This window comes from Macaca mulatta, chromosome 9 (assembly GCF_049350105.2).
Source record: "Macaca mulatta isolate MMU2019108-1 chromosome 9, T2T-MMU8v2.0, whole genome shotgun sequence".
NCBI classification, from domain to species: Eukaryota; Metazoa; Chordata; class Mammalia; order Primates; family Cercopithecidae; genus Macaca; species Macaca mulatta.
The window spans coordinates 100,655,853-100,670,331 of record NC_133414.1 but is presented as its reverse complement, the minus strand read 5'-3'; the positions used below and the strand labels follow the sequence as shown (position 1 = coordinate 100,670,331).

General features: G+C 35.5%; 1 protein-coding gene across 5 annotated transcripts in view; it reads left to right on the top strand.

Moving 5' to 3' along the window:
* RNLS (renalase, FAD dependent amine oxidase) overlaps positions 1-14,479 on the top strand; it is a 311,199-nt gene that overhangs the window by 9,133 nt on the left and 287,587 nt on the right. For all 5 annotated transcript variants that reach the window (XR_013397857.1, XM_001082034.5, XM_077945591.1 and 2 more), the window contains exon 4: positions 2,889-3,047. Coding sequence is in view for 4 of the 5 variants with exons in the window: in XM_001082034.5 (XP_001082034.3) it covers positions 2,889-3,047 (159 nt within the window). In the remaining variant the exon portion in view is untranslated. The remainder of the gene's footprint in view (positions 1-2,888; positions 3,048-14,479) is intronic.

Here is a 14,479-nt window from a genome sequence, read left to right as displayed (position 1 = left end):
GAAAGGTGAGCAAGAGGGAATTAGGCTGAGAGCTGAATGACGAGAGTTCCTGCAGTGGGCACATCAAATTGGAACTGTTCTGAAGTAGTAGGAGGAGGTTAGTGCATTCAAGGAATAAAAGGTCATTGTGACTGGAGGGTAGTGAGTGAGGGAGAAAGTAGAAAAGATGATGCTGAAGACTAAGGCAGGGCCAGATTATACGGGGCTTTGTAAGCATTGTTAAAGATTTTATACTCTAAGTGCAATGGGAAGCCATTGAAGGGTTTTGTGCAAGGGAGGGACATGGTCAAATTTACTAAGCTCAGAAGTAACTCTTGAGACAATTTATCTGTTTTAAAATTGAGTTTTCCAGAACTTATAGATTTAAACACATTGTCTTTATGAAAGTTATTAATTACTTTCACAAGGAAATGCCACTTTCCCAAAAACTTTGCTCTGAGCAGTTGGAAAGGAAACGTTTCTGGTTAATAAGAGAGGCTATACTATTTCCCCTACCTCTTGATAAGTGCTACTTTTTGGGCGGTTTTGCCAGTGGTGTTTGATTTGGGCCTGTCCACCTACCCCAGTGGTTCTCATACTTTAGTGCGCATGATGACAAGACTAAGGGAACTTGTTAAACACAGATTGCTAGGCTTAATTCCTAGAGTTTCTTATTCTGTATGGTTGGGTTGGGGCCCAGGAATGTGCATTTTCTAGTACATAGGTGCTGCTGGTCTGGGGTCTGTACTTAGAGAACCACTGACACACACATATATATATATACACACACACACACACAGACACACACACATATATATATATACCTATACCTTGCAGAACACTTTGTGACCATTGAGATACATTTTGAAGGCATTCATCTGGCGCTTGAAGAATTTTCTAGAACTGTGAACTTAAGTCCCCTTAAACACACACTCATGCCAGCAACAACAACAGCATGTTGTTCTTTTCAAAGGAATATTATGAGAAAACATAGAATCATTTGACTTAGCTGAGGTCTGGGACAGGGCCACGGACTAAGTGAGGCAAGTAGGGTGAGACATCCTAAATAAATAAAAACAGAGTGAAGCAGAGCTACCCTTGTTGGAATAAAGGAGATGGTGGATGTGTGTTGAAAGTGCAGATTATTTGCACCTTCCCCAAGCAGGGGCCTTAGAAAAGCCCTCAGGCAAGATGGAGTACTGTTTACAAGCCCCTTGCTCTAATCTTTGAACAGAATGATGCACACTGCCTTGAACAGAGATTCATCCCTTGGGCTAGTTAGAACTATGTTTCTTCTAACATTTACATTTGATTTTTTAAAAATTGGAGTGCTTACTAGGGTGTGGCATTATTTAAGGGTCAATGAAAGAGATAAAGGTGTATGAGATCTGAAGACGTGACATGAAGGAGCCTTGAGTATTATTACATAGATAAGATACAACTAAAGCATGAAGATATTTTAAATCAATGTCTAAATGAGTAGTAAAGCAGTGATGGTTGAAGAATATCATAGAGAGGAAGGATCACACTGAGCTGGAGTGGCTACAGAAAGGAAGCTTTGGGATGAACTTTAGCTGGATTTTTAGTGACTGGGAACATGAGATTACCCAGGTAAAGATGAATAGAATCTTTCAGTGTACTTTTTTCCTCCCTCATTACGTCTTCATTTCTTTCTTTTTCAATACACAAAGCTGAATAAAAGTAGATTTACTTGTAAATCAAATTTTTTTGGAAACTGGAAGGTGAGTACTAGTTTACTAAGAAGACTTTATGACCTAATTGTACTTTCTTTCAGTTTATGGTTCATAATTCACTCTTTTTATTTTAATTTTTTTGAGACAGAGTCTTGTTGTGTTGCCTAGGCTGGAGGGTAGTGGTGCAATTTCAGCTCACTGCAACCTCTGCCTCCCGAGTTCAAGTGATTCTCGTGTCTCAGCCTCTTGAGTAGCTGGGATTACAGGCATGCACTACCACATCCAGCTAGTTTTTATATTTTTAGTAGAGACAGGATTTCACCATGTGGTCAGGCTGGTCTCGAACTCCTGACTTCAAGTGATCCACCCACCTCAGCCTCCCAAAGTGCTGGGATTACAGGTGTGAGCCACCGTGCCTGGCCTCATAGTTATTTTAAATAAATACATACCTAATAAATTCTATGCTATGTATACTATATGCTATACATAGAAGCAAAACAGGTGTAATTTGTAGCTCATGGGGTTTACAGATTAAAAGGGGAGACAATATTAAAGAAATAATTGTTAAAATATCCTTGTGTTAAGTGCTAACAAGGAAAATGTTATGGGAGGGTACTCTAGAGTATGTTTCTAAATTCTGATTCTTCTTAATAAAGACAATTGATCTATTGATGAGAACTTACATTTCCCTTACAGAGAACTTTTTTCCGGTCCTTTAATAGGAAATATTAATTCTTTTAATAGGGAATATTGCTCTTTTTGTTTCATTGCTAACACACATGTTTACTGAAATGTGTATTTGTTCTGCAAAAATGATGAGCTGTAGCGTCAGATGGGTATAGTTTTAAATCATGGCATGCTATTTCTCAATCTATTTCCTTGTCTGTGAGATGAATTAATATAATGTGTACCAAGCAGCTGGCATATAGTAGCTGCTTAATGAAAAGTAGCTATAGTTATTTTTTTCATTTTTATCATTAATTGTAGGAGCAGTTTTTGATTCAGAGCAGGCACTGATAGGGAGGTCCAAGGATGCCAGGTAGGGATGAATTCCTACTAAATTAGAAAGATAGTAAAGGAAGAGAATTTGAGTACTGTAGAAGACAGTCTTGGCCATTTTGTTCACTTGAATGGATTCAGATTGTGACTACTCATATCCCCCTCATTCATATATGAAATTCTGATAATGGGGACATGATTTTGCTTTTGGAACAGGTGCAGAAGTATACTTCCGACATCGTGTGACACAGATCAATCTAAGAAATGACAAATGGGAAGTATCCAAACAAACAGGCCCCCCCGAGCAGTTTGATCTTATTGTTCTCACAATGCCAGTTCCTCAGATTCTGCAGCTTCAAGGTGACATCGCCAACTGTGAGTCTGTGTTTGCCATTTACCTGCCTCCCGGAATGGGATTTCTTTGATAAAGCATGAATTTGGTCTAACTCTCTTAGCCAAGGACAAGTGATAGACTCTATTGATTTGCCTGTCTTTAACACTGATACTTATGGCCCTCTTTGTGATATTAGTCTAGGCCAAAATGAAACCCATAGGATTTTTTTTTAACTGGTTAAAAGTTGAACACTTTTGTTATTGCCCATGTCTTCAACAAGTCAGTATTATTGATGGATATGCAATGATTTCGCCTAAAGGAAGAGCAGTGTTTATGGCCATTTTTAAGAAAAGGTTTTTATGTACAAGTGCTTGCTTGGATTGCCTCATTTCCTATGTTCTTGTTCTCTGGGTTGCTCTCTGATTGTATTTACTTCTGTTTGAGGCAGTTGCCTAGCCCTTTTGTGAATGAGAGGCATGAGAAGGAATGGGTGAGAGGTGATGAGTAATTTATGCTGAAGAAGCTAAAATTATGCCAGAAGAGCCAAATTTTAATAAAGCAACTAAAATTCAAAGACAATTTTTATCCTTGCTAAGTCTTTAGATACTGCAATTGGTTTAGCATTATTCACTTTATCTTAGATAGTAACCTTTGTTTAATTTCTTTTTGATATAAAAGGTGGTGGTGAAAGTATGTGCAGAGGGTCTGATTTCCTATCTTTCCCCAAAGTAGACGCTAACCTACAACTACCAATTTAGAAAGGTCATTTACCTGCTTATATCTTTCCTAGTTGACAGCAGCTATTTACTCTCAGAAGTGGGAATAGTGGAGGTGGTATAGCTAAGGTTTTCTTAGGTGGATACCTAAGATTTTCTTCATGATTCCTGAGGGTTCCTGGTGCACTGCCACCAGAAACATGTGATAAATCCACAGACATCTTTTTCCTGCCACTTTGACTCAGCACAGATGAGATGTAACTCAGTGCAGGTGGGATGGCAGTGGTAGAGTTTGCACTTCTACTGCCAGAAATGCTGGGGATAGTGGGAAGGAGAAGAGAGTACGCCAGTGGCCACATTAGAATTTCTACTGTACGTGTGAACAACGGGAGACTTTGGGTTTATTCTAAGTCAACTCTGAGATCCAGAAGTGAACAGGACGACAGTGTCAGCAAAAGGCACATGTGAGGAGTCCGAAAGGTAAAATTCCTGTACTAAGTAGTAGGAAGGGATTCAGATATGAGAAACCAAAAAGGAATAAAGGTATTAAGTACTGGGGCAGGGAGGATACATTTCTCCAAGAAGTTGCACTTGCTCAGTTAGCTTTTGTTTCATCAGGCCAGTTTTCCTTACTGATACCAAAATCCTAGCTGAGGGTGTTCATTTTAATCACAGAAACTTAGAATTGAAGGGAGTCTTAGAGAGCATGTGGTCTCATCTTTTAGCCCTTGCATGAGTCCTCTTTTATTAAATCACTTTATTGAGTATGACTGACATATGAAAAGCTGTATATACTGTATACAGTGTGATGAATTTGGAGATAAGTATACATTCTTAAAACCATTATCACAATCTATGCCATCAACATATCCACATCACCTCCAAAAGCTTTTTCCCCTTTATAAGTTATTTTTTTCTTTTGTAATAAGAATGCTTAGCATAGGCCAGGTGTGGTAGCTCACACCCGTAATCCCAGCACTTTGGGAGGGCGAGGCAGGAGGGTTGCTTGAGCCCAGGTGTTCAAGACCAGCCTGGGAAATATATCAAGACCTCATCTCTACAAAAAAAAAAGAAAAAAAAAAGAAGAGGAAGAAAGAAAAAAAAATGTAGCAAGGCATAGTGGCATGTGCCTGTAGTCCCAGCTACTCAAAAGGCTGAGGCAGGAAATTGCCTAAGCCTGGGAAGTCAAGGCTGCAGTAGGCCCTGATTGTGCCACTGCACTCTAGCCTGAGTGACAGAGCAAGACCCTGTCTCAAAAAAAAAAAAAAAAAAAAAAAAAGAATATATAACATATTAGATGTACTATTTTAACAAATTTTTAAGTATACAATATGATATTATTAACTATAGACACTAGGCTATACAGTGGATCTCCAGGATTTACTTATCTTGCATAATTGAAACCTTGAAACTTTTGACTAAAGTGCCCTGTTTTTCCTTCCCCAACCCCCTGGAATAAGAATTATATAAAAAGCCCTAGCTGGCAACAATCTGGTGAGAACATTACCTTTAGAATGGGTGTGCCCCATCAGTGTCATTGTGCCACTGCCCAAGACTTAAATTTCAAGAGAGCATCCTATTGACCTGACATGGGTTTTATTCGCAACCCGATGGCTAGGGAATTGCAGCATCTTGGATTATAATCCTGTTGCATTGCATGTAATCAGTGGGACAAAGTAACACTTCAAAATAAATATAAGTACTGCTTATGAAGAGAACTTGTGTGCTGAGTAATCAAGAACAATGACTTTTCACTGCATAGGTGTTCTTTAATATTTGTGAAATGAGTGAATGACCAATTGATCGACTGAATGAATGTGTTTCCAAAAGACCTTAGGAAAAACTTCACTGGTCCGTATTACTTCTTCACCTTCTCTGTAAAATTCTCATTAATAGAATCCCATAATAGACTTTTTTCTTATTCTTTTCATATTCTCTTTTCATTAAATGTGGATTTGTATGAAGAAGGAAAGAAAAACTCTATATTGACAGGGGCCTTATGTTTTAATGCTTTTTATGTAAATCTGAATTTGGCTTGCTAATACGTTGTTTAGGATTTTTGCATTCATGTCCACGAGAATGATTGAGCTGTAGTATTTTTTCTTGTATTAATTTCTCCAGTTGTTCGACATGGAGGTATGTAGGTCTCATATAATTATTTGGGCAATGTTTCCTGTTTCTGTTCGGGGGAAGCATTTTTATACAAGTTTGGTGTTATTTCTTTCCTAAATGTTTAGAAGAATTCACTAGTAAAACCATTTAGGCCTAGAGTTTTCTTTGTGGTAAAATTTTAAATTACAGATTCCATTTCTTAAAGGAATCTATTCAGATTTCTTTGTTTATTCTGTTTTTTCTCAAGGTGCTAGAATACCATGATATAATCGTTTTTAATTTTTTTTTTAGCTTTTATTTTAGGTTTGGGGGTACATGTGAAGGTTTGTTACATAGGTGAACATGTGTCAGTCTTGTTCATATGGCTCGCCACTTATCCCAACGCCACTTATGAAATAGGGAGTCTTTTCCCCATTGCTTGTTTTTGCAGTAGACCTTATTTTTTAAAATACTAGTTGTTTATGCTTAAGTTCAGATCTGAAAATTGTATTTACATATTCCTTTGACTTTCATTAATTTAATTCGTTCTATATGTTCATTTTAATTCATTTACTTTTTATCAATTTACTTATTTTCAAATAGTATGTTGCTCTATATAAAGTTCTATTTACCAGGTAAGAAGGGTGTCCTGAATCAGGCCAGGAGTATGAATTGACATCCTTTTTGGTACTCCAGCTGCTCTCTTTCTCCTTCATCCAGTGTGTCTGGGAAGTCCAATCTAATATCTATATGCCCTAGAATTGAAATCTTAAATCTTTGAGAGAACTTCAGATTTCTCATAACTTTGCTGTTACAAAAAAAAAAATGATATCTTGGTTTTTAAATTGGAATACTTTCCTGTTAAAACCTTAAATATCTAAAACATCTGTTTCAGTTCCTTTTCAGGTCTCTGACCAATATAGCTAAAAGCTGGGTTTTGCTTTTCTTAACAAAGGTTAAAACAAATGTTTCTTAGAAAAATTGCTTGGTAATAGCTATTCCCAGGCCTGACAAAAAGAACTAGAAGGGTACACCATATTATGTTCACATCAAGGGTCTGGGTGCAGAATGTTCACCCTGTCTCTGGTGGATTTTTGTTGCCATTGTTTTGGTTTGTTTTTATGCATGCATCCAAATCACCTGGAAGACTTGTTAAAACACAGATTACTGGGCCACAGTTTGAGTTTCTGGTTGTATGGAGGTATGCATGGACAATTTGCACTTTTTACAAGTTTCTAGGTGATGCTGAAGATTCGGTGTAAAGCCACACTGTAAGAATTATTATTAATACCTTGCCTTAGCAAATCTACTTGTTTCTGGAACAGAGCAACTGATGTATCTTCAAAAAGTGACTCACCTTGTAAACAAGTGATGCTATTGTGCAACCAGGGTTGAGAACTGCTGTCATAAAGCATCAGCCTGTCCAAACAATTTGTATCTCTTTTCCTCACATTTGCACCTTTGCCTTGCATGTATTGATTATATGAACCCATCTTGGATTACTCTTGAGTCTCTGTCTTATGCTCTTCCCTGCTTGGGACTTCTTGGCTCACCTCTTCCCTGACTTCTTCCCCAACCCCTAAGACACACCTCTTAATACAAAACAAAACAAAACAACACAACAGCAGCACACACACACACAAAGTAGCTTTAAGATATGTCACATACCATACAGTTCACCTATTTAAAATGTATAATTCAGTGGTTTTTAGTATAATAACTGATACAGACAACCATTATCAATGCCTGTAATTAGTAAATTTTGGAATATTTTTGTCACCTCAAAAAGAAATTCTGTCCCGTTTAGCTATCACCCCCATCCCTCCATCCCCATCCCTGCCCCCAGCCCTAAGCAATCATTAATCTACTATCTGTCTCTATAGATTTCCCTATTACCTGGATTCCAGATAAAAGCTCATGATGGAGCTGGAGGCCCTCATCCTTAGCAAATTAATGCAGGAGCAGAAAACTAAATAAGCCATGTTCTTACTTTTTTGTGGCTCTGTTTTGCCACTATCTGCACAGATTTCACTTATTTTCTCCTGCTTTCGTCATGTCTCACTGACCCTGGCCCATCAGGTCATTGAATTGTAGAGGGTACCTCATCTTTCCTGAAGCCTATGAGTTATAACAGAGTCTGGTGATGGTGGACAAGGCTTCAGGGCTGTGGGATGGCAGTGGGTGTTGACATGCCTGTAGCTTTTTACTTTGTTGCACACCTAACATTGACATTGGATTTGATAGAGAAATGGCTTCTTATGCCACTAATAGAAAACTGGTAATAAATATGTTTTATAGATCTTAGATTTAGAACTATAGAAGAAATTGTTTTCTGAGGAAGGGCATAGCTGCTGTTGAATTTTGAAAGCAAATTTTCCTTGAGTATCAGTTCTACTATGCAGAAATAATATAGCTTATTTGCTAGTACAGTGTTTGATAATAATATAGAAGAAATTGGAAAATTTATTAGATGCCTATAGGCAAAGTGGGAGACTAATTTGAATGATCTCTCTATGAATCTACTTCTAGTTTGTTGCCAAAGACATTTAAAGTAGGATAATTTATTGCCATGGAGGTTGGCAATAACTGGATTGATTTTTAGATTGTTTTAATAACATACTATAACATTTTATAAAAATACAGTATAGCCATCAGTCAGGACATTCATTTGTACTGTAATGAATGTACAAATGAATTGGAATTGTACAAATGTATTGGAATTACATATTCCAATATTTAAAAGATGCATAGTTTTGTATATCAAGAGAGATCCTTTAACATTACATTTTGAAAGTATTTCTCAATATTTGTATTAGTGACATCTAAAGCAACACCATGTCATAGACTGACTCCTTAATGTGTTTAAGGGCCTGCTAATTAATAATTTTATTTAAATCTTTTTACATCTTGTATTTTGTGTGTGTACTTGAGCTGTGTTTGGCTGAGAAAGATAACTTAACTCACCTACTATTATTGCTTTTCTTTCTGTCTTTCCTGGGGTTTTTTGTGGCAATTTTTGCTTTATGATTTTATTTGATTCATACTAAACCTTCATTAAAATTATATCCTTTGACTTAAGTTCTCTAGTCTCATTTTAATTTTATTTTGCTTTCCAATGAACTTTTATAAATGAAATGTTCTTTCTTTTATTTTCATTTTTCTGTTGTATGCTTTTTCCTCTAAACTGTTCAGGGATATTTTACTTTAGAACCATCTCTTTTATATTTTTTATCTTTGAGCCCAGTAATTTCATAAGTATCTTATTGTGACTAGTTTTGTGTTCATTTTTCATGGGCTATGTTGTCCACTTTTGCCTTGAACATTCAGCTTTTCTCTTATTTAGGTAAGTTTCCTTCTAATACTTATTTGAAGATTTATTTCTTTTTCATTATTGTGATCTCAGAATATCTACAAAAGCTTAAAGTATCTCCCTCTCAAACCTTCTGTTTTCTCTTAACTCACTTTCAACTTTGATCTTTGCATTACTTTTTTTCTAGCCTTTTCTCCATGTCATCCATGTAATTTTCAAGAGTTTCTTTTGGCCCCTTCCTTGAGGTATTGTTTCAAAGAAGTCATGTATTCTTTTGCTGTTATGAACTAATGCCCGAGAGTTTGTTGAACTAATTTGCTTCCTGGCAAAATTTTTCTAATATGTATTTTTCATCAGCTCATTTCTTAGGTTCTGTTCTGTTGTCTTTCTCCTTTTGTCTGCATAGGTCCATTGTTAATCATTACTCATCTTTAAATGGGACCAATTCTGTCAATTCTGTGAAAAATAGTGTTGTGGGGCAAGACCAGGCTTTTCAATTAAGATGTGTATTCTCAGAACACTTCCTGTGTACATTTTGTAAATATGTACCTGCGAAAAATAGAATGGTAGTGACCACTAATATAATAATTTATTTATTAACAGAAAGATTTATAAATATTTTTAACTTGGAAAAAAGATTAAAATATGTACGTGTATATTTTTTCATCTATCAAAAATAATTTGACAAACATTAACATTGGCTATTGCTCAGATATGATTTTCATTTTCTTCCTTACAATTTTTTGAATAATCATAACTTTGAAAATACGAATCGTTTACTCTTATTATAAAAAATGATATTGAACATGTGCAGTGGCTCACGCCTGTAATCCCAGCACTTTGGGAGGCTGAGGTGGGCGGATCACGATGTCAAAAGATCGACACCATCCTGGCCAACATGGTGAAAGCCATCTCTACTGAAAATACAAAAATTAGCTGGGTGTGGTGGCATGCACCTGTAGTCCCAGCTACTCGGGAGGCTGAGGCAGGAGAATGGCATGAACCCGGGAGGCAGAGGTTGCAGTGAGCCGAGATTGCGCCACTGCACTCCAGCCTGGGTGACAGAGCAAGACTCCATCTCAAAATTAATTAATTAATTAATTTTTTAAAAAGAAAAGAAAGATAACACTGACACTTTTAAAAACTGTATCATGCTGAAAAGAAATAGATCTTCTTTTTTCTAGTGGAGGAGTATTGTGGCATATGTAGGCTCTTTATGATGAAAAAGTTTAAGAATAATTGACTTCGTATATTTGACTGAGGGTGAGGGTCTTTGGATGTTGTATTGAACTGACTCAATTCAGAATTGGACCCCCATGGAAATCATTTTGTGTTTACTTCATTGTTATGAAATAACTCTTGCTGGCCCTAAAGACTTAAACGAGAATATCCCACAAGATCCTTTAACATCTATGGGTCAAATCAAAGGGATTAAAACACGTGCTTTCTGTTTACTTTATAAATCTCAGTAATGACCTCAATATGAAGAATTGGTCAATGTCTACCCTTCTCTCTGTGTTTTCTGGAGAAAAATCAGCTCTTATTTGATTATTAGACATCTTAGACTTCTATGAAAAAGACATCCATTTACAAAGCCATATATTGCCATCTAGTGTGTGAAATATATATTATAGTTCCCCCTTGGAATCTAAGCTAGAGAGGACTGTGAAAATGACAGAAACACAGAATAACACTATAACTATAATATAATTCACAAAACTGCATATCACAGGGAATAAATTTAGGCCCATTAGAATTAAATAACTTACCAAAAAGCGCTTAATTAATGAGTGACAGAACTAGGAATGTGCTACATGACTCACATTTGTACAGACTTATGAACAGCCCCTTATCTATAGCTTTATGTGTTTTTCTTCTCATTCTCATTCTCTTTCTCTCTCTTTCTAATCATATGTAGCCTTTAGGATTAACATAAGTATCATATCTTATGTGAAAGAATTCCCTTTCCATTATAGAGTGATCTGTTTTCTGTCATCTAACTCTTTCTCTAGTTTGCTTCTTATGGAAGAAACAGATGTAATTGTTTTTTCTTTTGGCAATTATTTATTACATTTATTAAACTTTCTCCCAGCTGGGAGAATAGAGAAACCTCATGTATCATATTGTGACCCTCTTATGATTTACTTTCTGGTTCTTAATAGTGCTACTTTCTCTATATTCATATTACAAAGATTATATCACTTAATCCTCAGAGTAATCCTAGGCATTATTATTGTCTCAATTCTTAGTGAAACTGAGATGTGAACCTCAGTAAAATGACTCCAGAGCTTGTACTCTAACCACTGGTATGCATAGCTCTTCCATGTGTACTTGATCTTCCTCTCTACCATGCACAGAAATTCCTCAAACCCCTGACCCTTAAACAATAGATTCAGGAATCCTAATCTCTCCTTCTAGTTTTGCTTCTAGTTATAGCACTCATCTCCACCCCCTGACCCTCTGATTTTCAGGGATTCACCAGTTTAATCCTGCAAGAGAAAGATGCTTTACTTTCTCGTGTGTGTGTGTGTGTGTGTGTGCGCGCGCGCGTATTTGCAGTCATTCCAACCTTTCAAAACACAATGTTGAGCTTCTCTTTCCTATATTGGAGGCTGGGGAAAGGAGTTTGTTTTCCCTAAATAATTTATCCTGGTAAATTCTTTAATTTCTAGTTTCTATGTGATAGCAAAGATATAATAAAGGCAGAGAAGATCTCAAGAAGGCAAACTCTAATAACCAAAGGATCACATCCATATATGAATATATGAATAACAGAAGTAAAATTTCTCTGTCTAGAAATATAGCGCTTCACAGATCTATGATGGCAATAGATGCAGATATAGAACAGATAAGCATATATATGTTTAATTATAATTTAGGAGAAAATGGAATTGTTTTTAAAATTCTAAAATACAACCACAAAGATTAAGGAAATGCTACTTTATTTCAATGTAGAAAAGTTTTCAATTCGTAAGACATTATTTATTTGATCGAATAATTTTGCTGATATTTAAAAATTATAGCACTTTTTCATCCAGTATAATAGTTTTTGAAAGTTCCAGTACATTTATTGATGCTAGGTTTTTAAATGAACTATTAAAGATCTTGGGGGTACCTTTCTAACTTTCCAGGGATTCTCTGGTCAATAACTGCTTTCTCAGTGGTGACCTGTATACCATCCCACTCCTTTCCTCACTTAACGCTCTTGTAAGCAAAACAAAACTTCTCACACCCTCCTGTCACTCTGTTCTTTCCAACCTCTGGCTACATTCTCTGGCGTCAGCTATCCAGTCATCAACTTGGACCTTAATGCTATACTTAAGGTAAGTGAAATTGTTTAGTGGATTTTTCAAAACTATATTACAGTATCTTAAGAATATCTTTTCAGTGCCAATGAATATTCATGTGCATCATTATTTTTACTGCGTAGTGCTCTCGTCTTTTGATTTATCTTAGTGTAGTAAACCAGTTGATGGGCATTTAGGAGATTTTCAGACTTACAAAGTGTGACTTTAATACTGCCAATATGAAATACAGATTCTTTTCACTAAACTCTTTTCCTTATGGAAACAGTTATGTTGATGTAGAGTAGAATAAAGCCCTCTTGATTTTTGTCCTGTTTTTTCTTCTCTGAGTGTACTTTAGAATCAGGTTTCATTAAAAACTCCTGTTGGAATATTGATTTGAATTACACTCAATTTAAGCATTAATTTAGGAGGAATTGGCATCTTTATAACAGATTATCTTCTCATCTAAGAAAATGGAACATCTCTCCACTTATTTAGGTATTTTAATGTCCTCAGTAAAATTTTATAGCTTTTGTCATAAGATCTTACACATTAGTTATTAGGCATGTTAAGAAATATTTTATGATATTTATGGAGATCGTGAATATGATCACTTTTGTGGATTTATGGTTACCTGGTTTTAGATGTTTCCAGAGAACAATATACCTAGCTGAGTTTTTAAATCCAACATGAAAAATCTCTTTCTTTCGATAGGAGAGTTTAACCCTTTTATATTTATTGAGGTAACTGCTGTGTTGTTTTTATCTTTTCCATTGGTATCTACTATTTATTTTTTTCTTTTGATAGGTGAGTTCAACCCTTTTACATTTATTGGGGTAACTACTGTGTTGTTTTTATCCTTTTCATTGGTGCCTACTATTTACATAACTTTTTTCCATTTTTTAATTTTTGCTGATTTTATCAAGTATCTCTTTATTCCTTCCCACACAGTCTATTCATAGAATGTCCAACAAATTGTCATTTCATTCATGGTTCTCTTCTTATTCCTTACAAACCTGTTTATAACCTACTTTGACTTCTTCCTTTCCTTTTCTCCCTCAATTCACAAATATTTATTGAATGCTAACCGTCTTAGATGTTGTTCGGTAGGTTAAAAAAATTAGTTATTTCTCTCCCTTCCCCAAATAATTTTTTATTACTTTTCAAAGCTGATATGTAATTGAATAACAAATGAAGCAATCCAAAGATGAACTAATAATTTATTCCTGGCCCTGCCCTCCTTCCAATTCTGCAGAGCTAACTGATGTTAACAGTTTAGTGAGTGCCCTGCCACACTTTGTTCCAATCATATAAAGCTTTGGATGACTATGGGTGCCTTCTAAAATTATTGTTTTGCACTTTGCTTATTTACTCAACATTCTTTCAGATAAGCACATCTGATTTATATTTATTAAACAGCTGCATAACATTTTTCAGTTTGGGAGTACTGGAATTTTGTCTTTCATCTCTTGTTTATTGATGGACTTTCATGTGGTTTCCAGTTTTTTCTCTATTAAATGCTACGCCTTGATAAACATCCTTGTTTACATATTCTTAAATACTGGTGCTCTTAATGCTATATTGGGTGATAAGATCCCCAAAGTGAAATTTCTGGCTCAAAAAACCTGTATGTTTTAATAGGTATTGCCATATTACCTTCCAAAAAGTTTGTCGTGATTCTCATTCTTAACGTTTGACAATGCCTGTTTGCCTATATACTCATCAGCACTGGATATTTTAAATTTTTATCAATCTTAAAATTTCTGCCAAAGTGGTAAGTAAAAACAGGTTAACTGCTCTTGCATTAATTTGCATTTCCCTTGACTAAAAGTAAAACTAAGCCTATTTTCATAAGCTTATTGGTCATTTAGAGTTCCTCTTCTATGAAATGTCCCAGTCATTTCCTATGCTTACTTTTCTAGTGGATTATTTGTTTTTTATGAGCATTTCATAAATGAAGGATATCAATATTTGTAATATAGTACTACAAATATTTCCCAGACTGGCATTTATTTATCTTTTGCTTTTGTTTATTATTTCTTTTGCCATAGTAATTTCTTAAGATTTTT